This window comes from Corvus brachyrhynchos, unplaced genomic scaffold (genome assembly GCF_000691975.1).
Source record: "Corvus brachyrhynchos isolate BGI_N302 unplaced genomic scaffold, ASM69197v1 scaffold8, whole genome shotgun sequence".
Taxonomy (NCBI): domain Eukaryota; kingdom Metazoa; phylum Chordata; class Aves; order Passeriformes; family Corvidae; genus Corvus; species Corvus brachyrhynchos.
This window is the reverse complement of record NW_008240031.1, coordinates 1,315,954-1,337,994: the sequence shown is the minus strand read 5'-3', so window position 1 is coordinate 1,337,994 and position 22,041 is coordinate 1,315,954. Positions and strand designations below refer to the sequence as shown.

At 41.2% G+C, this 22,041-nt stretch overlaps 1 protein-coding gene across 2 annotated transcripts in view; it reads right to left on the bottom strand.

Moving 5' to 3' along the window:
- Nucleotides 1-17,550, bottom strand: part of CMYA5 (cardiomyopathy associated 5) — a 47,128-nt gene extending 29,578 nt beyond the window's left edge. Inside the window, exons 1-2 of one of the 2 annotated variants that reach the window (XR_001865103.1) lie at nucleotides 17,176-17,550; nucleotides 1-9,469 (exon numbers count right to left, since the gene is read on the bottom strand). Coding sequence is in view for 1 of the 2 variants with exons in the window: in XM_017743678.1 (XP_017599167.1) it covers nucleotides 1-9,469; nucleotides 17,176-17,348 (9,642 nt within the window). In the remaining variant the exon portion in view is untranslated. The remainder of the gene's footprint in view (nucleotides 9,470-17,175) is intronic. The other variant, XM_017743678.1, reaches the window with a different exon arrangement.
- Between the last annotated feature and the right edge of the window lie 4,491 nt (nucleotides 17,551-22,041).

The following is a 22,041-nucleotide window of genomic DNA, read 5'->3' as shown; positions in this document are numbered from 1 at the left end:
AGGGAAAGACGCATTAGAATTACCACTTTCTTCATCAGAGGGAGTCTCATCCTTTCTTTTTTCTCCTACTGCTTCCGCATAGAGGTCCTTGTATAAAAATGACAGAGCAGGTGGCTCCTCTAAAAGCTCTGGGTTAACTGCAGCAACAGTGGTAGGGAACAAGAGAGATCGTTCTAGCACTCCTCCTTCTGAATCAAAGAGTGGGGTCCCTGGTGACTTCTGTTCTTCTTCTACATTTGTAAAGCTTTTACTGCTAGAATCAATTGATTTCTGCAGTGGTAAAGGTCTTGAAGCCTCTGCATAGAACTGTGTTTTGCTTTCTCCTTTTATGGTACCATAAAAGACTTCATCCAGGTCCTCAAGCAAGGAAAACTCTTCCGAAGTATCTACCTCAGTACTTTCTTTAAAAGATTTGGCTTCTTCCATTGATTCATTAGGATCTTCTGTCACAGGAGACAATGAAATTTGTCTTTCAAATTGTGGCTGAATTGGGGATTTATCATCAATCAATGTGTATTTTTCAAAATAATCCATATCAGCAGTACCATTATTAGGATCCAGCATTGCATAATTATTGTTTTCTGGCAACAGGAGGTTTTCTTGTTGAGTTTCTCCAGTTTCCTCAACATCATCCTTTTTGACTGATTCTATTAGTTCATAGGTTTCAGTCTTTCCCAATACTGAGCTTTCTGAAATTTCTGTGGTTCTTCCAGAACTTAGGGCTGTCTGGCCATCATCACCTAATTTTCTTCTAAATGAAGTATTTGTTTCCAAGTATTCTAATTTATCAGGCATGTGTTTACTTTCTTCTTGATCAACAGAAGAAATATGTGTAGGTGCGTGAATATTGAGTATTTCATAACCTTCTGAAATGATATTAAATAGGTCTTTTTGTTCAGTAGTCTCTGGAGTATGCTGACTGTCTTCTACAGCACTTGCATGTTGCATTTTTTCCTCTTCTCTCAGGTAATGTTCAGGCACTTCAGACATTTTTCCTACCTCCAGGTGTTGCATTGCTTCAATTTTTGTCGGGATTGAAGTACTAGTTTCATGGTCCAGAAGTTTATCTGGACCTTGATTATCCCCTACCAGAGATGGTAAATCATACCTTTGCGTTTTGGGACTAGTGTCTGAGGACTTCCTGGGAGGAAATTTATTTGACGCTGATTCAGAAACTCTAAATCTATGTCTCTTAGTCTCTGTAGTCCCATGAACTGTAAGTTCTGTATCACTTCCAGCTGGGAATTGTTTTGATCCAAAATCAGAAGCTTCATTTGGAGAAAGCTGAATTCCTTGTGAGTCTGTATCCACAGCCCCTATTGGACTAGCTGAGCGAGCTTTCACCTCTTCTACCAGCCAGCTAGCCAGCCCAAAAGATGGAGTATCTGGTTTCTGCTTTTCTTCAGAACTGGAGCTAAGGGACTTAATCTCTGCTGAAGAAGGGCTGCCCCATTCACCAGAATAATGCTGAGTTTTGTGTGTCACAGTTTCATGAACAAGGTCTGATGAAACTGCTCCCAGATGCTCCAAGGTTATATGCTTTTGGTCTTCAAAACATTGCATTTCACATCTATGCCCTCCTTCAGTATAAAGGCCTGAAGCTTTGCTAGATTGCTTTCCAAGCATGTCTGCTACATCTGATAAAGATGGTGGGGTATTTTGTTTCTCTTCATCATCAGTGAAAGCCACTGATACTGACTTTTCAAGTTCTGACTTTCCTGGAAATTTATGAAAAGATTGAGGTGACTCTGATGACACTGCTTGCTGGTCTGCTACACCGGTCACCTTTGACTCTGTGCTCACTGACCTTGGCACTGTCTGTACATCGGGTTGCATTTCTTGTTCATATTGCTCAGTAGTGAATTTGGGGGAACTTCTTAGTTGGTCTGGAAACAAATATATGGTGTCCAACAAACGAGATTCTAGCTGGTCTTGGTCTTGCACTCGAGACATACTCTCCAAGTGCACTGTCATCAAGCTTGCTGTTTCAGGTGAACTGAGCTGAATTTTTTGCAGTTGTTTTTCATTGTGTGGTGGAATTACATCTTCACACTCTGATTGTATGGGCTGGGTAATAAGTGGCTGCATATTTTGCTTTTCTTGTTCAGCAAGGGACCGTGTGGGAACCAAGTATTCAGAGACTGGTTTTGAATAAGGTGGAACTTCTTGCTGACATGTTTCGTCAGCTGAATAAAATGGAACTGAAGGTTTAGACTGCAGTTTTGAAGGTACAGTCAAGTAATCTTGACTTTCTAGAGTGTCTGTCTTATCTGTAGAATATGATAAATTTAGTTGTTCAGATTCCAATTGTATAGCTGTGTGAAAGTAATGTGGAGTCTGTTCTCTCTCAGCTTCAGCCAAAATTTCACATTCAACCTCAGACTCTGCAGCTACAGGCAAACATAGAAGACTTTCTGTATTCTCTGCTTTTCTTGCAAAAAAGGATCCTGTCTCAGGCTGGGCAGTTTCTGAGTGCTCTGTTTTACAGCGGGAGTAAGATGGTTCTAAATGTTTGGGGGATGAGCCTCCGGTTAGAGGTGAAGATTTTGGACTTCCTTCAGGGCTTATTTCAGAAACAGTGTGTGAAGCACCCAAAGGTACAGACACTGTTTGTTCAGTAAGAGATGAATATGGTTGAATTTTGTGGCTGTCTGCTTCCTCAGTGGAAAATGATAAATTTTGTTGTTCACTTTCCAGCTGAGCACTTAAAGATGAAGGAACACCAGTGTCTCGCTTCTGTGAATGTCCTGCTCTCAGTGGGGGCATTTCATGCTTTTCTGCTTTGTCAATAGGACTTAATAAATCTGATTGTTTGAAGGCTGGTTGTGCAGTTCCCTGCTCCTCGGTCCTGACAAAGGTATGTGATACAGAAGGTGTTTCTGGCTGCTCTGTTTCAACCTCAGAGGGCTGCAGACTAACACATGGCTGTTCAGGTTGGACCCCATCCCTCCACTTTGTTTCACCAGTGAAATATGGTATCTCTGGATGCTCCAGCTGGGCAGTCTGTGGTTGCTCTGCCTTGCCATAGGAGTATGATAAATCTAGTGGCTTTATTCCGTGAGTCTCTGCTTTGCCAAGAGAGTATGACAAATCTGGATGTTTTGAATTCAGCTGTTCTGGTTGCAACTGCTCTGATTTTCCTGTGGAATACAAAAAATCAGAAGGCGTGAACTCTGCTTGTGCAGTGTCCTGTTTTTGTGTTTTGCCAGAGGAATAGAAGAAGTTTGGGAATTCCCCTTCCACTGGGATTGTATTTCGTTGCTGTTCCATGCCACGAGGACTTGAAAACACTGGTTGTTTCAATTTTAGTTGTACTATTTCCTCTGGCTGTAATGTATAGGTTCCCCTCTCCTGTTTGACCTCCAGCTGTGCACTTTGTTTTTCTTCACTAACAGAAGAGGACAAATCCATGTGCAGTACTTTGCCCGTGGCCTCCATGACATTTGAATGTTCAGACTCTGGTAGGGCAGCCCATGATGGCTTTGTTTTGACAAATGAATGCAACAAACTCTGTTCTTTCAACTCTGGCTGTGTTGTTTTATGAGGTTCTGCTGTGCCAACAGAGAAGGACAAATCTGCATATTGTGATTTTGCTTGGGATTTTTGCAGTCCTTCTGTTTCCTCCATAGAGCACTGCAGCTCAGGGTGTTCTGCCTGCATTTGTGCATCTTTCCATTGTTCTGCTTTACTGAGAGAGGATGAAAACTCATTTGTCTGTTCTTTCTCTGGTTGAATCTTTTCTTGCTGCACTGTGCCAATGGAATGAAATAAATCCAGGCACTCCAAATCCTCATCAGCAATTTGAGTTTGCTGTGTTTCACCAATTGAACATGATAAATCCATTATTTCTGCCTCTGGCTGTATGATTTCGTGGTGTTCTAGTCTGCCAGCAGATAAATCCGAATGGTGTGATTTTGCATTTAAAGTTTCTTGTTCTGCCTCACTAAGAGAATGACATAATTCTGAATGTCCCAATTCTGTCCGTGCTTTCTCGCCTTGTGCAGCTTTTTTGAAAGAATGCAAGAAGGCTGCCTTCTCCTCTTCAGCAGTTTGTCCTTTCTCTGTTATGCCAGGCCAAGATGACAGATCTGATTTTTCTAACACTGGTTGTGCAGTTCCTTGTGGCTTTTCTTTGTCAATGGAATGCAATGAATCAGGATGCTTTGCCTCTGCTTTTAGCATTTCTCTTTGCTCCATTTCTCCACTCTGGGATGGTGTATCCGGAGCTCTTTGTTTCTCCTTTGCAGCTTGTGGATGCTCTGCTCTGCAGACAGACAGTTCCTTTTCAGAGCATTCCACAGTTGTGTGCTCTCTCCCTTGTTTCCCCACTTCCGTGGCCAGGGGTGCCCAGCTTGCATAGCCTGGCTCCAGCTGTGCAGGTGGGAGTTGCTCCATTTTGTCATGACTATACAATGCACCTGGCTCTTCCAATCCCAGCTGGATTGTTTCCTGCACCTTGCTGAGGGAACGTGCTAGACCAGGGTGTTCAGATTTCAGCTGTGATGTTTGTAGCCCTTCAACTTTGAAAACAGAGTAAGGCAGATCAGGATGTCCCTGCCCCGGTTTTGCCATTTCTATTTCCTCTGCTGTACCCACAGAAGGTGACAAATGTGAAAATTCCTCTTCTGGCTGAACTGTTACCTCTTCCATTTGTCCAAAGGGATAAGTTTGCTCTGTTTCCTGATGTACTCTTCGTTGTACTTCTGTGTTGTCCAGAGGAGATACCACACCAGTGTGCTCTGCCTCTGGTGGTGTAATTTCATCATCTGGGCTATCAATGGAAAATGATAAATCTGGTTGTTCCAAGCCCTCCTGGGTACGTTCTAAAGTTCTATGTTCTATGTTATCAGGAGGATGTGGTAACTTTTCTTGCTCTAACTGCTGCTTTGTGGCTTTCTGCTGTTTTTCTCTGCCAAAAGAAAGTTTTCTGTGTTTTTGATCCAATGGTGCTACTTCTTCCTGGCTTGTCTCACCAGTGGAATGTGACAAATCAGGATGCTTCATTTCCCACGGTGCAATTTCTGGATGTTTTGACTCTATTTGTGCAGTTGCTGGAGAAGCTCTTTTTCTAGCTACTTTAGGCAATTCTTGATGTTTAGACTCAAACTTTGGAGTTGATTGTTCTTTGCCTTCACCAAAGGAAAATGATAAATCTGAATATTTTGAATCCATTTGTGGAGTTTCTTGCAGGTTTCCTTGGACATCAGAACATGACAGATTTGGGTATTGAGATTCTACTTCCATACTTTTATCTTGTGCTGCTTCACTCAGGCTTCCTTGTGAATCCAAATGTTCTGATTTTTGCTGAGTTTCTCCCATGGAGTATGAGAGCTCTGGATGTCCTGACTCCTGTTCTACAATGTCACCTTGTTTTGATTCACCACTGTCACATGAAAAAGCTGGATGTTCCATCATTACTTGTTCAGTGGTTCGTTGCTTCAAATGGAGTGGTAAGGTTGGGGTTTTCAACATTTTTTCTTGATTATGAGAGGAACATGTCAAATCTGAATATTCTGAAGTTATTTCCATTTCCAGTGGAGCTTCTTTTTCACTGGAAGAAGGCAAAAATGTTTGCTCTAGCTCTGGATGTACTGTTTCTTGTTGCTGTGATTTGTATTGTATGATTTCCTTCTCTGTTTCTGAACTTACATAAAATGTTTTTTCTGGATGTGCTGTCTGTGTTTGCATTTCTTCTTCCATTTGCTTACTGAAGGAATATGGCAAAGATGGATGCACTAACCCTGGTCGAGCTATTTGTGCCAAATTAATTTGGTCTATAACCTGTGACTCCTCTTTACCCAGGCTTTCTGAAATATCTGAATACTCTCTTTCCATTTGCACAGCTTCTTGTCGATCTGTTTCCTGCTGTTTCACCTCTCTTTGTACTGTATCTTGTTCCATTCTGCCAAAGGACCATGAAACATCTGGCTGGGGCACGGTCAGTGGTGGTGTTTCCTGTTGCTGAGTACCAGCAGCGGAACAGGAAGGAAAAGACTGCTCCTGCTCCATTTGTGGCATTTCCCAGGGCTTTGCTCTGTCAATCAGTTGTGACCCCAAAGTTTCTGACTCCACTCCTTTTTGCATGACTTCTCCAGTGATAAATGATAAATCCTTCTTTTCTGAAACTACTTGTACATTTTCATGTTGCTCTGCTTCACTAGTGAAACATGATGGCTCTGGACCTTCTACGTTTCTTTGTACAGCTTCTTGTACCGTTTCTCCGTGGGAATACAGTGAATCAGTTTGTTCCAGCTTTGGTTGCAATTTTTGATGTTCTGTTTTGCCAGTGGAAGATGTTGTCTCTGGCTGTTCCACCTTCAGTTGTGAAGTTTTACGTTCCTGTTCTTTTCTGGTAGAATGTGGCCAAACTGGATGCTCTGACTGCAGCCGAGTAGTTTCTCCTTGCATTGCCATGGCAGAGGAATCCAGCTTACCTCCAGACTGTGAATCCTGCTGGGGCTGTTCTCTTTTGTCACTTTGTGACAGTTCTTGCTCCTTTGTTTTATTCATGGAATATGGTAAATCTGAAAATGCTGTTTCCAGATACCCTGTTTGTTGTGTCTCAGCCCTTCCGGTGGAATCAAATATATCTGAATGTGCCAACTGGATTTCTGTACTGTTTTCTTTCTCTGCTTCCTCCATCAAAGATGATAAATCTGAATGTACCACTGCAAGCTCTTCTTTTTCTTCTTGTTTATCTTCTTCAGACTGTTCCAGTTCAAAAGAACTGAATGCTTGGTTTTCTGTTTCTTCCATGGAAAGCAAAACACGATCCATTTCCAGCTGTGCACTTTGCATTTCCTTGACTACTTCCTTGGTTAAAGAAGATTCTGGATGACCCATCTCCAGCTGTGCACTCTCTGATTCCACCATTTCTTCTCTGGAATATGATAGATCTGAGTGCTCTGTCTCCAGCTGTGCACTTTGCAATTCCTCCACTTCTTCCCTAGAAAAACAAGAGTCTGGATGACCCATCTCCAGCTGTGCACTCTCTGATTCCACCATTTCTTCTCTGGAATATGATAGATCTGAGTGCTCTGTCTCCAGCTGTGCACTTTGCAGTTCTTCCACTTCTTCCCTAGAAAAACAAGAGTCTGGATGACCCATCTCCAGCTGTGCACTCTTTGATTCCAACGTTTCTTCTCTGGAATATGATAGATCTGAATGCTCTGTCTCCAGCTGTACACTATCTGATTCTTCCATTTCTTCCCTGGAAAAAGAAAAGTCTGGATGCTCCATCTCCAGCTGTGCATGCTCTCGTTCTTTTGTTTCTTCCTTGGAAGAAAATTCTGGATGTTCTGTCTCCAGTTGTGATGTCCCTAATTTCTCAGTTTCTTTTGTGGAAAAAAGCAATTCTGGATAGTCTGTATCCAGTATTGCACTCTCTGATCCCTCTGTTTCTTCCTTGGAATATGAGAAATCTGGAAGTTCTGTCTCTAGCTGTGCACTTCCTGGTTCCTCTATTTCTTCCCTGGAAAAGGAGAAGTCTGGATGCTCCATCTCCATCTGTTCACCCTTCAATTCCTCTGTTTCTTCATTGGGAGAAGAGAATTCCAGATGCTCTGTCTCCATCTGTGTTGTCTCTGATTCTCCAGTTTCTTCGTTGGAATATGAGAGGTCTGGATGTTCCATCTTCATTTGCCCACCTTCTGCTTGTTTGTTTTCTTCAATGGAAAAATCAGAGTGATCGAAATCTACTGCTTTATTTATAGCTGAAGTTTTCTGTGTTTCTTCTGTTTCTGTATGAGTAGGATATGAAATGCTGAAATATTTGGAATCTATATTCTCAGGAATTGGTGGTTTAAATTTAATTCCTTGCTTATCTGTTTCCTGAAGGGAAAAGTCTTGTTCAGACTTTGTTTGCTTCTCCAAATGAACACTTTGAGTTTCTGAGGGTGGGATCTTTTGAACCTCTTCTCTTTCATCTGAATACATTGGACCTGAACTCTCTGACTCTGGCAGTGCAGTTGTTGATGATGGACACTTGGTTTCTTGCTTCTCTGTTTCATTTCCAGAATATCTTAAAAGCTCATGTTCAGACTCAGATTGTGGAGTTTCTGATGACTGAGGAATAATATCTTCCTGTCTTATTTCAGTTAGAGTGGAATATTTGGATTTAGCTGATGGATCATCAGGTAAGTAAGGCTTCTCTGTTTCCCTCTCAGGATGTTCTGATGTGGATTCTGTAGGTAAAATATGCTGGGAGCGTGGTCTATCTAGTTCATTAACAAAATCTGCTGAAACAGACTGTGATGCAGAAATGGGCTGAACTTCCTGCTTCTTCACTTCATCCAGATGATCTGATGCTGTCAGCAGAGGTTGGTCTGGCTTCTTGTTTGCGTTTTCAGCTGAGGGAAGCAGCACTTGTTTCTCATCAGATTTGAGTGACGTGGAGGTTGTTGACTCTGTTATTGATGTTTTGGCCACAGGTGAATGACTTTGCTGCTTCCTGGCTTCTTCTTCATTCTTCAGCAAGTGTCCTGAAACCTGATTTGGAGTCTCCAAAAGAGGTTGTCTGTCTTTTCTTTCTTCATGTTGAAGAGTTGATTCTTTAATTTTATAAGATTCAGTATTTTCAGATGAAATGTAATTTTTCTTAGTAAGCTGTTTTTCAAGAGGTGGTGTTGGTGAAGAAAAGCTTTGATTTGCTTCTTCTGTGAGTTGTTGTCTTTGTTTCCTTCTTCTCTCAGAAGGTGTTTCAAGAATTTTACTTCTTGCTCCCTGAAAATGTTTTGGATGTGTTGCTTCTGAGAGTGAACCGAACTTCTGCAGCCTTTCTTTTACTGATGTTTCAAGGAACTTTTCAGAATCTCCTGAAGCTGAGCTACTTCTCCGGCTTCTGTTTTTCTCCAGTGTTTCAGGGGCTGGCCCAGTCCCTCCAAAAATTGAGTTGAACAGCTGGATTCTAGCTTGTACTGGTCCTCCAAGAATTGGACCAACTTTCCTCAGTCTGCTCTCCCTAAATATTGATCTTATTGGAGCACGTTTTACGGGCTCTTCTGCGATATTCTCTAGATCTTCTTTGTTGTCCAACATTTCCTCATCTGTGTCTTGTGCTTCCACCTGCTCTACATTCAACATGGAGGCCTGCACATCTCCTAGAACAGTTCTTGGTTCTTGCCTCTGCATTCCAGAAGAGTCACGTTTTTTATTGCTCTGGCCTCCCTTCTGTTTTGTAGCCATCGGCACCCTGTTTGAAGATTTGCGTGTCCTTTTCCGAACAATCTTGCCTTCATCCATTATAAAGATAACTTTTCCTGGAGGAGAACCTACTGGTGAACTTTCCATACTGTAAAGATCAGAAGCTGTACTAGTTTCTGAGGTCCAGGGAGTAGAACATCTGCTCGAGTTGGTTTCCCAGGTTATTCCACTGTCTTCACTTTGGCATGTTACCATAGAAAAGGAAGGGTTAGTCATGATGTACTGCAGCTTGGGTTTCACATCTTCACTTTGGATAAGGTCTTTTAAACTACAAACAAAAGAAGAAATAACAAAAAAAGCTGTAAAAACACACAACAAATTAAATTATTGCAGGAAAATGTCGAACTTTTTCATTAAAGCAAAAATAGTTTTCAAAGTTGTAAAAATACTGCATAAGCATAAATTTTGAAGTACAAGCACAAGAAAAGTCATATTTCATCTCACAACTATATTTTAGATGTATTTGTGTAAAACTGCATGTTGCAAGGTTAGTTCAATGAAGGCGAGGTGTTTAAATGATCTTGACAATGCAGGAAGAACAGTCTTTCATCTGACCTTGTTTTGCCTGTGTGAGATTGAGCTGATTCTGGGGCTATTCTCCAGGGTGTGTTTATCTCACAGTATAAATTAAACCTTTCATTAAACACTTCAAAGATACTGTCAGTGTTTTAATAGCACCCACACTTGCTTTGCGCAAGTGTGAATGATTATACAATGCTCAAAGCAGCAGTGTCTATCCACTGGTTTGTTACTGTCTTCTCATATGTTTCATCCTCTAAGCACTCTAGATATTTAACAAAGTAATTTAGAATACATTCAACACTAAAATATACTGACATCTCCCCAAATGAAGCTGCAGTGTTTCATAAAGCTAGTTTTAAACCTTATGATGTGTAATCAATACACTATCATATGCTGCAACCAAATTTCTCAGCTAAAAAAGTAAAAATGCTAGATAAAAGCTTTTCTGAGAAGTTTTAGAAAACTTCAAATTCTTCAAAGTCTTCAAATTAAGAGTGTAAAGATTAGCGAAAGCAATTAAAAGAAAATGTGTAGAGCATTTAGTATTTTTAGGGTTGCAATATTTATCAAAAAAAACCACAGAAAAGGTGATCAAAACTCAACCCCAATATTTCCTGAGTAGACAGTAGTTCATTTATGGAAATTTGTAGCTGATGGAAAGAAAGGCAGAGTATCTATTGGACAAGCCATAGCCTTCAGTAGAGCAGAATCAGTGAAGTCTCTGTCACGCCCATGGAAGAACACACATCTATGGATATACAACATCCTGCTTCCACTGAACAGAGGGAAGGGTCACTTTCCCCTTGATTAGCATAAAGCATTTCAGCTAAAGTGAAGAAATCTAGCTACTGACCAGGGACCAGAGAAGCAGAACCCATCTGACCAACTGCCAGAGGCTGTGGCCCAGCACCACCCAGGTGCCGGAGATAACTGCAGGCTGCAGAGGCACAGGGACACCCCTGAGGAGCAGGTGGCATGGCGCCAGAGGGTGCCACGCATCAGTCAGAAGGCAGAGGTCTTTGAAGGAGGAGAAGAAATCCTGTGGAAAGTCATAACCACTTCATCAAGCAAACTCTCTGGACTGTAAGTTTTTTGTAAAGGACACTTGGTGAAACTGCTCAGTACCTAACAGAAACAGAAACATAATCCTGCTACTGGCAGTGTTGCCCTTACCTTTCCATGAATTTGCTTCCCAGAGCCCAGAAAAAGAAGGGCTGTGCTGGGCTGGTCCATGCTCAGGTATGTGCAGACTGAGGCACAGATTATCTCTGATGTCCTCGGTGCTAACTGAAGACTGAAGTCACCCTGTGGGACAATAGCCTGACCAGGCCGTGGTGGGACAACACAGTATCAAACTCCAGTGATGGGGCTTAAACCCAGTTGTGGTGATGGGCCTGGCCTGGAGTTGGTGACTAGCAGGACAGCTTGAAGGCCTACAATCCAAAGCATGTCTGACAGTGCAGTACTAAATAATTGCATGTTAGCCAATCCCCTCCTGTCCCTGTCAAACCCAGCCCTCAAACAGATACAAGCCCCAGGATATACAGCTGATTATCTGCCTTGGTGTAGTACTCTCTAGCTCCATAGGTGAAAACTTACAGGTTGGAGAAAGAGGTACAGCAAAACACATCTATACCAATTTTTCTCTTACTTTTCCTTTGCCAGTTGGCATTAAGTTTACTTGGACATGGCAAAATAAAATTAAATTAAAAAAAAAAAGAAAAATCAATAACAATAGTACTAAGGAAGATTTCAGTTATTTAAGGCCACAATAACAGATGACTAATTTATTTTTTTTTTACATTTTTCAACTTCTAAATAACTCTCATATATTTAAACCTATTTTTTCTGCACTACTTGGTGCTATTAAATAAATCTTCATGCGGAACGAGCGGCACTCCCACTTGAGCTGATATTAATGAATACGAACAGGTTGCCCTAGCCCTGCCTATGCAAAAAGCTTGAATTATTTGCATCATTATCTCATTTTCATGGTCACAAACTTGTCACAGTTCATATTCCTCTACAGTGTGATGAGACAGTGCTTTTATACTTTTAAGACTGGAATGAGAGGCATGGAACTCAAACATTTATTTCCGACACACTTCCAAATGCTGCCCTTTTGTGAACTGTTTACAAACTGCACAGTAGTAGCTGAAAGACCCCTCTCTTGTCAGAGGAAGTGTCTCCTATTGCAGAAAGATGTTTGCAGTCTTTCAGATAGTAAATGTAGATATGAAGCCACTGACATCCAGGGCAAAAGCCAGTGCTGTCTTTTTTCCATGTAGACATTTGCCACCCATTCCTGTTGGCATGTATATTGTCAGCTTGTTATTTCACTTCTAGGACATTGACTTAAACCTTTTATTATTCTTGGAGACACTGCCAACCAGTTTTATGCCTCCTGCCATAATAGCTCAAACCCAGATTTTTCTTACTGCCTCCTCCTGCTTGTCACAGCCCTGTGACTTCTGTGCTGTGTCCACTGGGATTTCAGGTTTCTAGTCCAGCCTGGCAGGCTGGACAGATGTTTCTTTTTTGTATCATATGAGGGAAGAGTTTTCACCTCCCCAGCTGCTGGAGCGGTTGTGTTCACACAGTGAGTGGGGTCTATCCACCTGTCCACTACTATGACAAATAGAGGTAGCCAGCCTATCAGTTTTCTAAAATTCTCCCCAGCCTCTCCTTATCCTCTTCGTATCATACCTTGCCACTGCTGGTATCATAAAAATATGTAGCTGTTTGCTGCATAATTCCTCACAAGCTGAAATGACCAAGATGTCAACCTACATCCGTAGTCTGCACTGACAAGATATCATTTTCTGAAAGCTCCTACTTCCGTCACAGTAAAGGAGTGGTGGAAATTGGTATTGGCCAGCTTGTCTTCCCAACTGAAGGAAACAGTTTTCTGTGCTTGTGTTTTTATTCTGTACGTATCTGTAGTTTCAGCCTTTACCATGGTGCCCCTTTTCCCCTACAGCAATCAGGATGCTCAGCAAGGTCTCTGCCTGTTGTCCTGCATTTCCCAGGGCTATAGCTCATCAGGCTAAGAGAATGGGGAGCTACAGAAAGACACTATTTCAAACCCAGCCTTCCACTTGATAAGCTACTATTAACTTCTTTCAGTGTTAATGGTTCCTCTTGTGGCAACAGAGTGGCTCATGCATCTGTCCAAATTCAAAGGAACTATTATCTAAATGCATAAGACAGCTGCTTGTCCATCTACAAAGCTGGTTTTTACGATGAGTAACTGGGAGCCAGGACCTGGGCCAGTCTCACACGATTTGTTCCATCTCATACGAAGGGACACAACCTGCTGCAGTGCTAGTCTGTTTTCCAGACACCAGGTCATGGTATGTCCTAGTGGCATTGCCATTTGCAGGATCAGATGCTGCTTGAGAAACCACAGCACTTCCATGCCCCAGAGGTCTGCCATGCTCCTGCATTCTGGATTCTCCACTATGTTGTAGAGGGAGCACAGGTAGCAAACACTTCAGTCTGGATGGAACACTTCCTTTACACAGTTATTTAATCACTGGTGAGACCCAATGGGGAACTTCTTGACATCTGAGTGTTATTTTAGAGCTCTACTGCAATATAGGTCTTTATTAAGGACTCAGTTGGTTTTATCCAAAAGGGTTAAGAGAAACACAACATGGAGTGCCCAACTGCAGGAGCAAGTGGGGGCCGGCTGCACCCCTCCTCTCTGCAATGCCCCCACCTCAGCATTCTGCCCCATTCACCTGCTCTCAGCTACCTTTCGCTCAAGCCTCTGCCCTGACATGCTTGAAATGGCCTGCACAGCCCCACTTCCACCTCTCTCGCCTTCCCTGCTCATGCTCCTGCTCTAGGTGGCAGAAAACAGCCCTGCCAGCCCCTTCCACCCTGGCCCAAGTCAGGCACTGCCTCGTCTAGAGGTATCTAAAATAACACACCATTTCCCCATGTCTTTCTCTGCTTTGGGTAGGGTATGGTAACTTTTTTTGGATGAGAAATCCCCAGTACTCCCCACCCCTTTCTTCTCACCATCCCTTTGCTATCATTCCAGTCTTTTGCTCTCCTAGATGCTGCACCATCCCCCATATAGCAGGAAGATGCCTTCTCCACTGTGCTTCCCTTTACACCCATTTCCATCAATCATTCTAAAGTAGACTTGTCTCTAAAGCTTACATACCTCTGATCTTGTGGAATGACTGCTTCATTAAAGAAAAAACTCAAGGACTCAAGGACTTTCTCCCCATTTTTCTCCCCACCTACTGGTTATAGGTAACCACTAAATGAGCAGATAAAATGAACCCTTACCTATTCCAGGCAAACAAGCTGTCTGGAAACACTTAAATTAGCTGCAGAGCCTTTTTAATGTAAAACCTGCACAAAGACACATCTAGAGACCTTGCCACTGTAGAAGGAAATCAGCTGAGAATGGTCTGAAAGACAGAACTGTGTCAGAACAGCTCACCCATCATACATTTGTTAGAGATACAGATACTCCAGTGGGTATGTAAACCAGTTAAATGGTAAACAATTTTACTATTGTTAGACTTAATTTTCACCATTACCAACACAAAAATTAGAACTGTTAACTTCATACTCATGTTTGCTTTAAAGAACACAGTACGCACTTTAAAAATATTTTCCCTTTTTAGGTGATTAATTGGATACATGGAGCTAGGAACAGAAGTCATCTGCCACGATCATCTATCCCAGATAGTAAAATGCCCAAAGGCAAGAAAATATTGTATGGGTCCTATACAGATCAGTGGGGGTTTTATGCTGACAAGGATACGAAGCCCTTATCCCACCTTTTTAATAGGTTCTGATGCTGCATGTTAGTTTCATTATTTATACAAAAAACAATTATAGGAAACCAAATTATTTAAACATTGCATTAATAAGGGTAATAAAGACATTAAACCCAAACTCTTCTGCCTTTTACATGCATGCCTTGTAATTTTGGGACAAGTTGTAACATAAGTTCTGCTGCAGTTTTTGGGATTTTATTTGTTGCAGCTGCTGCGCAGTGTGGAAGCAGAGCGGTTTGGTCAGAGCTCAGGGGCCAGTGTCTCAGAGAAACACCAGGGCTCTTCTTGTTTCACAGAGGTGCTTCCTGACCTTGGGGCAGTCATCTTGCTGCATGACTCTCATATAAAATAGGTATGAGGCTATTTAATGTGCTTGAAAGGTGGAAATAGGAGCCAGTGGGGACTTTCCCACTGATTTGCACAACCAGGTGCTGCTCAGCTGCATCCAAAGGAGAAAAGCAGAAGCAACAGAGAACTTGGGGTTGTTAAAAATAAGTTGATGACAGCAGGGTCCAGGACAAGCTGCCTTCAGTTTGCATATTAGTTACACTTCCTCTAAGATACGTTTTCAAAGCCCATGCACTCAAAAAAATCTGTTCTGCAATGGGGCTTGAAAACCTGTTTGTCAACAAATAATTAGCTCACAGCTTGGTAGGTATGTCCCAGGGGCTCAACCTGCCTGTTCTTGCCAGGAGCTCTGCCCAGGCATTCACCACAGGAGGAGGCCTGAAGCTCAACAACCCTGCTGGTATTTGTGACAACATCTAAGCAATTAAAGAGTCAGTTTTATTTAACTTTTCTAAGCTGTTGCTGAGTGCTTGGTGCAGTCACCACATTTGTGCCAAACCTGAAATTTTACATCTCCTTTAACCTAATTAAACGAATCAGCTTAAATATGCTCAGTTACCACTTAGCATAGCAGTTAAAAACCTGTCTGGTAGACTCTGACCTGTTTATTAGTAAGACAGTTAAGGATAAGCTCTGCTGTGTTAATATAATTGGGAGGTAAAGGGAATGTTTGCTGTGATTTAAGTAAGTGCTGAGATGCAGTGCTCAAGTTTGCATTGTGGAGGCTGCCAGCCAGAAGCAAGATCCACCCAGCTGTGAGGACCTGCTAACAGGCACCCATGGAGAAGTCATCCTCTCAGCACAAGTAGTAAATAACTGTGAGGCTACATAGATTTCCCTCCATTTTTAGCAATTCCTACTTGTGTTTTGCAATTTGAGTTTTATTATTAGCCATTTAATTGCAGATTCCATTAAAAATTATCTAGTCAATTGTGTTTTAGCTGTCTGCAGTGAGCAGCTCCACTCCACAGACTTCAGCTGGTTTTCTTGCAGGGTTACAGCAATGTGCAAGCAGTGTTTATTGGCATGCAATCCCTCTCTGCCAGCACAGGACTGAAAAGCCAAACATCCCTTGGGAATAAAGCAGCATTACACACCAGGCTGTGCCCGCATTGTGGAAAACTAGCTCTCTACTTCCCTTGCGGGAAGGTTTTCCTGCAGTCATAGGATGCATTTACCCATTTGGCTTCTGGTCTTGAAGCACTTTGGGTGGGTTAGACTGCACAGAGCCCCCCACCCCGCTTCTGTCATCTTTTTTCTCCAGTGACCATCAGCAATGTCAGAAAGCACTTTGAACTGTGATACACACAGAGTGAGGGTAAACGTGGATGGCTTCACAGCACTGAGGTATTAAGAACTGTGTGACGCACTTCTTAAAAAATGGGTTTCTGGAAAAACCTTAAGCTAACAACATTAACATCTTAGGTTCTTCCTGCAATATCCACTTAAAACTGATGGGGTCTACTCAAGACAAGGAAGAAATCTTGAGACTTGGTATGTGCCAGGGGATTCTCAGGCCTCGTGGTTTCTTTATGAAACCAACGGCGCTGGCACAGCCAGAGTCTGTCTGCATGGATCAGGTTGCAGACGCCTCCACATCCTGCGCAGGACCACTGGGCAGGGCACTGGGCCACAGCCTTGCTTGTTATATTCCTAATGGTAGGAGAGCAATAGTAGGACAGTAAACTGTTTCTGTGGAAGTTATTAAGAAAACAAAAATACTAAAAAATAAGAAAAAAAAGATCAGAGGGATAGAATATTTCCCATTCCACCACAAAAATCGGCCATACAAACCATGATCAGCAATAGCAGGCACGTACAAGTTTTTCCTTTTTTAGGAAAGAAAAAAACTGAAGAGGGAGGGACAAGTGGGAAGGAATAAAGGGCCGTAAAAAGGAACAAATTTTAATGCACCATTATAATCTTTGAGCATTTTCTCCCTGACAAGCAAATCTGCAGAGCATTTAAGATCCATATGTGACAAAGAGTCAGCCAGAGAGGGAGGAGTGGAAGGAGATGCCACTTGAGCTGGCACATCAGAGGATCTTTAAATAGAAAAGCTTTCAGGGAACTCAGGGTAGGCGCTTACCACACAAAACTTAATTACAGCCATACTCATATGAAAAAAATATTACAGCCCTCTAACACCCCCATTTTTTTATCTGCAGCAGTTGGGTAAGGGAAGGGGGAAAAGCCACTAAACCAGCATGGGACTCCAATCCTGGCACCTCCTGGGGGATGATGCTTTGGGGTGGAGCTGCCAGCTCCCACTGTGGAGCTCTGAGTCCCTGGGGACACATACCTATTAGTCAGCTCCTCTGCTTCCTCTGGGTCCACAGCCTCCTCCTCCTCCTCCTCTTCTTCCTCCTCCTCCTCTTCTTCCTCCTCCTCCTCTTCTTCCTCTTCTTCTTCATCTCCTATGAAGGATGAGGTCTCAGATGCCCTGTCACACCCAGTGCTGTGGGACCCCTCCATTCCCTTCCCTGCTCAGGCCGTCGCCGGTGATGTTTACCCCCAACCCTGTCTTCCCCAGGGCTGCCTGAAGCAACTGTCATCCCCAGTAACACTCACTTCTCCTGACTCAGGACAGTCTTTAAATAGAAGGCAGCAAAGTTACAGCGTAGAGTCGCTGCTCTTCCTACCCTGGCTCCTAGCACCAACCCGGTGCCAGGACACGTGGCCCCATGGCCATCTCTCCAGCTGCTCCCCCCCCCCCCCCCCCGCCCCCCCCACAGGGGACAGGACAGGCAGCAGCAGGGAGGAAGGGGGCCAAGCAGACCTTCCCCCAGTCACCTCTAGCAAATTTGGGGTGGATGGTATGGATGAAGCAGAAGGAGAGTTTTCCTGTGGCCCCAAGAGAAGGTGCATTTCACAAGTTCTGCACACCCAGAGTGCCTCAAGCTCAAGCTGGAAAGGTCAAATACAATAACTAGTGGATGAGCCTCCAACAAACACATTGAATTATTAATATTGTTCTGTAAGATGTATCAGATGCACTGTGGTATTTAACCATGCACAAGGAATGTATTTAAACCCTCAATCTGTCAATGTGTTAAATCACAGGACATTTTAAACTTCCTATTTGAGCGGACTTGAACCAATTATAGTTTAAAGGAAAGACAAACTATACTACCATGAAGAGTTTAGATTAAGCCACATTTACCCTTTATTATTCTGCATTTTACACAAAATGCAGTGCTTTTCCCAGACAAAACAGAAATATTTCCAATCTGTAGTAGTCAAGTTAAAGACTTTACTTAAAAAAAAAAATATTTCTAGAAGAGGAGGAGAAGCACTAAACCCCTGATTCTCAATAAAGAACTTTGAAGATATCTCAAGTATAAATGACTGTATACACAGTATAACTCTAATGGCCCTAGGTTTTTTTGTCATTCTTCAAATAAATAAACAAATCGGCAAACTCTTCCTTGTGCTGTAAGTATAGAAACACCCAGCCACATACTTCTGACTACAAACTGCTTCTGCATGCTAAATTAAAATTCTCCTGACATTTCAAAACAGCATGTACAGGTAAAACCTTTCTGCTCTCTTGACCGACGCAGTGCCATACACAATTTACAAGGTGACAATGTAATTTTTTTTGAAAAGTGTATTTCCCATCATGAGCATAGACAGTGTACACAGCAAAATGTAAAGAATATGAAGTACTCTTCCTTACATTTCATGTGGAAGGCAAGAGCATTACAAGTCTTCTAGAAATGCTTATATATGAAACATACATTGCACAAGTTTTGATTCAGTCTTCAGCACAGCAAGAGAAAGGCAACCATCTGTACTTCTCACAAGTTAATTTGACCTGTAAATGGACCAAAATCACATATTCTTTCATGCTCTTCCTACAAGAATCATACTCAGTAAAATCCAGGGAAATATTTTTATCTGAACGCGCAAGGATTACAGAGAACAAGGCAGACAAAAATAAACAACAAAATACAAGACAACCCGTAGCAAGTACAGTACAATAAATCAAGAGTGACATTCTATGATGGACTTAAATTTAACATCAAATATACTGTGAATTGAGTCCAGTAACCCAAGTTCAAGTAAAGCACTATGTTCCAAATAATGTTTGGGATTCACAAATGTAATTTATTCACAAATGCTAACTTCATGTTTTCTACAAATCATTCTACATCCTTTTATCATCGCTGCCCATTTCTCCCAATAACCATGTCACCCTGTAATGTGAGTTTTAAAATTGATTTATATTGATTTCTTTGTAAGGGATTTTTAAAAAAATAATGCCTCATACTGTCAACATACCTAAGGTACAGAAAGTTCACTTACACATTCACATTTCAGGACAAGTGAGAGCAAGAGCTAGAAGAGAAACTTTAAGTTTCACAGTGTATAGCCTATGCCAGTTCTGCATTACTGTCACCAAATGTGAAGCTCTTGCCAACGTTTGGTCCTACTGTGCACCTCTGAGCCTGTTAATTAAAAGCACTCCTGAAGGACTAAAGAGAGTTCTTAAAATCCTAGAGAAGACACTAGTGGTTTCTGACACATGAGGTGAGAAAAGACAAGCAAACCCAACGCCAAAGAGTAGTCAAGAATAATAATTTAAAAATAAATAAATAAAAGAGCTGAACTAAAGCAGTTTTATTTCAAGGCAGTAACAAATCCCAGAGAAGAGAGCATCTTGTACACACACTGAAACCTTGGTCAGTTGTGAAAAACCTTCTACCAAAGAGCTCTCAGAAAAAACTATTCCTGCTAGGGTGTATGCCAAGTAGGTAAAAGTTTTTATTTTGAAGCTGAGGAAAGGTGGTAACTTCACCCTAACAGTAAAATTTATGATAGCCATTAGTGAATTTTTCCCTCTGGATACTTGCCCAGAGTAGATGAAAACCCAGGTCATTAAACCTCTAACAACTTCAGACTACGCAGAACTGAATCCAAAGTTAAGGTCCAGCTCCTACCCACTCTCCCCAAGCCACTTATTTTGTGGTATTATAGCTGAAGTTTTCTGACCAAAGTTGCAGCCAGCTATTTAACAAATACACCATAAACAGGCTTGTTCCAAAAAAATTGGGGAAAACGACCATCTAGAATTTCTGATTATAGACATGGCTTATCAGAGGGACATAAACTTGAGGAAAAAAACTACAGAAGGATCCTTTTGAAAGAGACTGTTGTGGTTACAGACCTTAACTTGTATTAAAAATAGCACTGAATTGGTAGGGCAATTTTTACAGAGTAGCTCAGAGATACCATTATTTTTCAAACTAACTTTTTAAAATCAGTTAGGAAGAAACGGTTTCAAACATGAAGTATTAATTTAAGGTGTAAGAAATGTTAACACATTAGGTGATACAATGCAAACTCTTAAGAAAGTTTTATGCCTTTTATTAAGTTTTGTTCCTCACATTCAGCTCACTTAAAAAATATTTTTACCAGCTTTAAACATTTATGTCCCTTCTTACTTATCCTAGGTCAGGAAAGTTTTAAATTTTCTAGACACAGACATAACCAATACATTTTTAAAGAAGATATAGCCAACAACCCCTCTCCCCCAAATCTACGTAGAGCTTGTAGAGCATCTCTGAATCCAGAGACCATTCTGTCCTAAAATCTTGTGGTTCAGTTTTACATAAAGTGAATCAAAGTGGATGTTTCACTGACACCAAGAATACCATCCTACAGAGGAAGGGCAGTGAAGGTGAACATATGCATGGAGGAAGAACATTTCAGTGGACTGCTAGAGTCATACTAAAACTGAAAGACTGTTTAAATTGCAGAAGAAGAGTCAATTGCAGAAACAAATCAAAATTCTACGTAGACTAGATCATGATGAAGTGTGTAGGAAGTAATCTCACATCAGGCATATAGTTTACAGTACCTAGAATTTCTAAATAAATTAGATCTTGAAAGTTTGCATAAGAAGTAACAATGCTTGTTATTTTACAGTTGCAAGGGTTTTCACAATCTTGTTAAAGAATGTAATAAATTAAACTTTTGCCTATTCACAGATGTACTGCAGAATAGCCATGATAGATCTTGGTGAATTGCAACATGGGTCTTCCCTTTTGGGGCATTTCCTATTCTACTTAATTATAGGAAATATTTTAAATACGCAGTACAAAATAACAAAAATTGGAAAAATAACCCGTATCTTCCATATATAAACTTTATTTCACTGGACACCATATAAAATATTAAACTTAAAAAAATGGAAGTATGAATTCGACATCAGTGGTAAATACAGTCTTAAAAATTGATTGGTCTTCAATAACAAATACATGAGAGACACAAATTGTGCTATCAGAGGTCTAAGAGAAGGTTTGCAATTTTTTTGGAAGAGCTATCATTTTCAATATTACTTATTTAGATTCAATTTACAGTGGCTGACCAATTTACAAATATTTACACAAAATCAAATGAGAAACCCACCTTATTTTAGCACTGATGTGAGGTGTTTTGATTTTGATTTGGTCTTTTTCTCCAAAACAGACATTACTACTACTTCAGATATGTAAAAGGAAGCACTAAAAATTTTCCTGCCTACTCTGTGTGCATGTGAAGCATTTATGTGCATTGAATCGAGTTTCTTTATTTCAACTTCTTCCTAGTACAACTGTTGCTTGAAAATTCCAGTTTAGATTATAGTTCTTGACATTCAGAATACTACCAACCATAATCTATCTTGATTTTCATAAACAGTTGCTTGTTATTCCAAGTAAAAGTGAAATAAAACTGGAAAGTGCTAACTTGAACAGAAGTGCTTACTGCAATTAAGCAGATGTAAAGCACAGGCTCCCTGTTCATCAAGAAGTTGGTAGTGCACAGTGTCTTAAGGATGTAGTCAGATTTGCACATGGTTTAACTTTGAATGTCTGTTTCATGGTTAAATCTGACTAAATTAATGGTTACACAGATCACGCAAGAAGCAAGTCCATATATCCCCATACTTTCCTTAAAATAGATGTATTCTTGTTGTTTGCTCTGAGTTTCTTCTAGAAGTCAACAATGCAAACATTTTCAGAAAACGTATCTTTGAATGAACAGCTGTATTAACAAATACTGATAATAAAATATGCCCCATCCTTATAAACATTTCCTTAACAAAAGTTTACAGAGAAAAACAGGTTGTAAAAACCGTGGGGTAAGTGCCTCCTGATTTTGACACTGTTCTTTACTTCAGCAG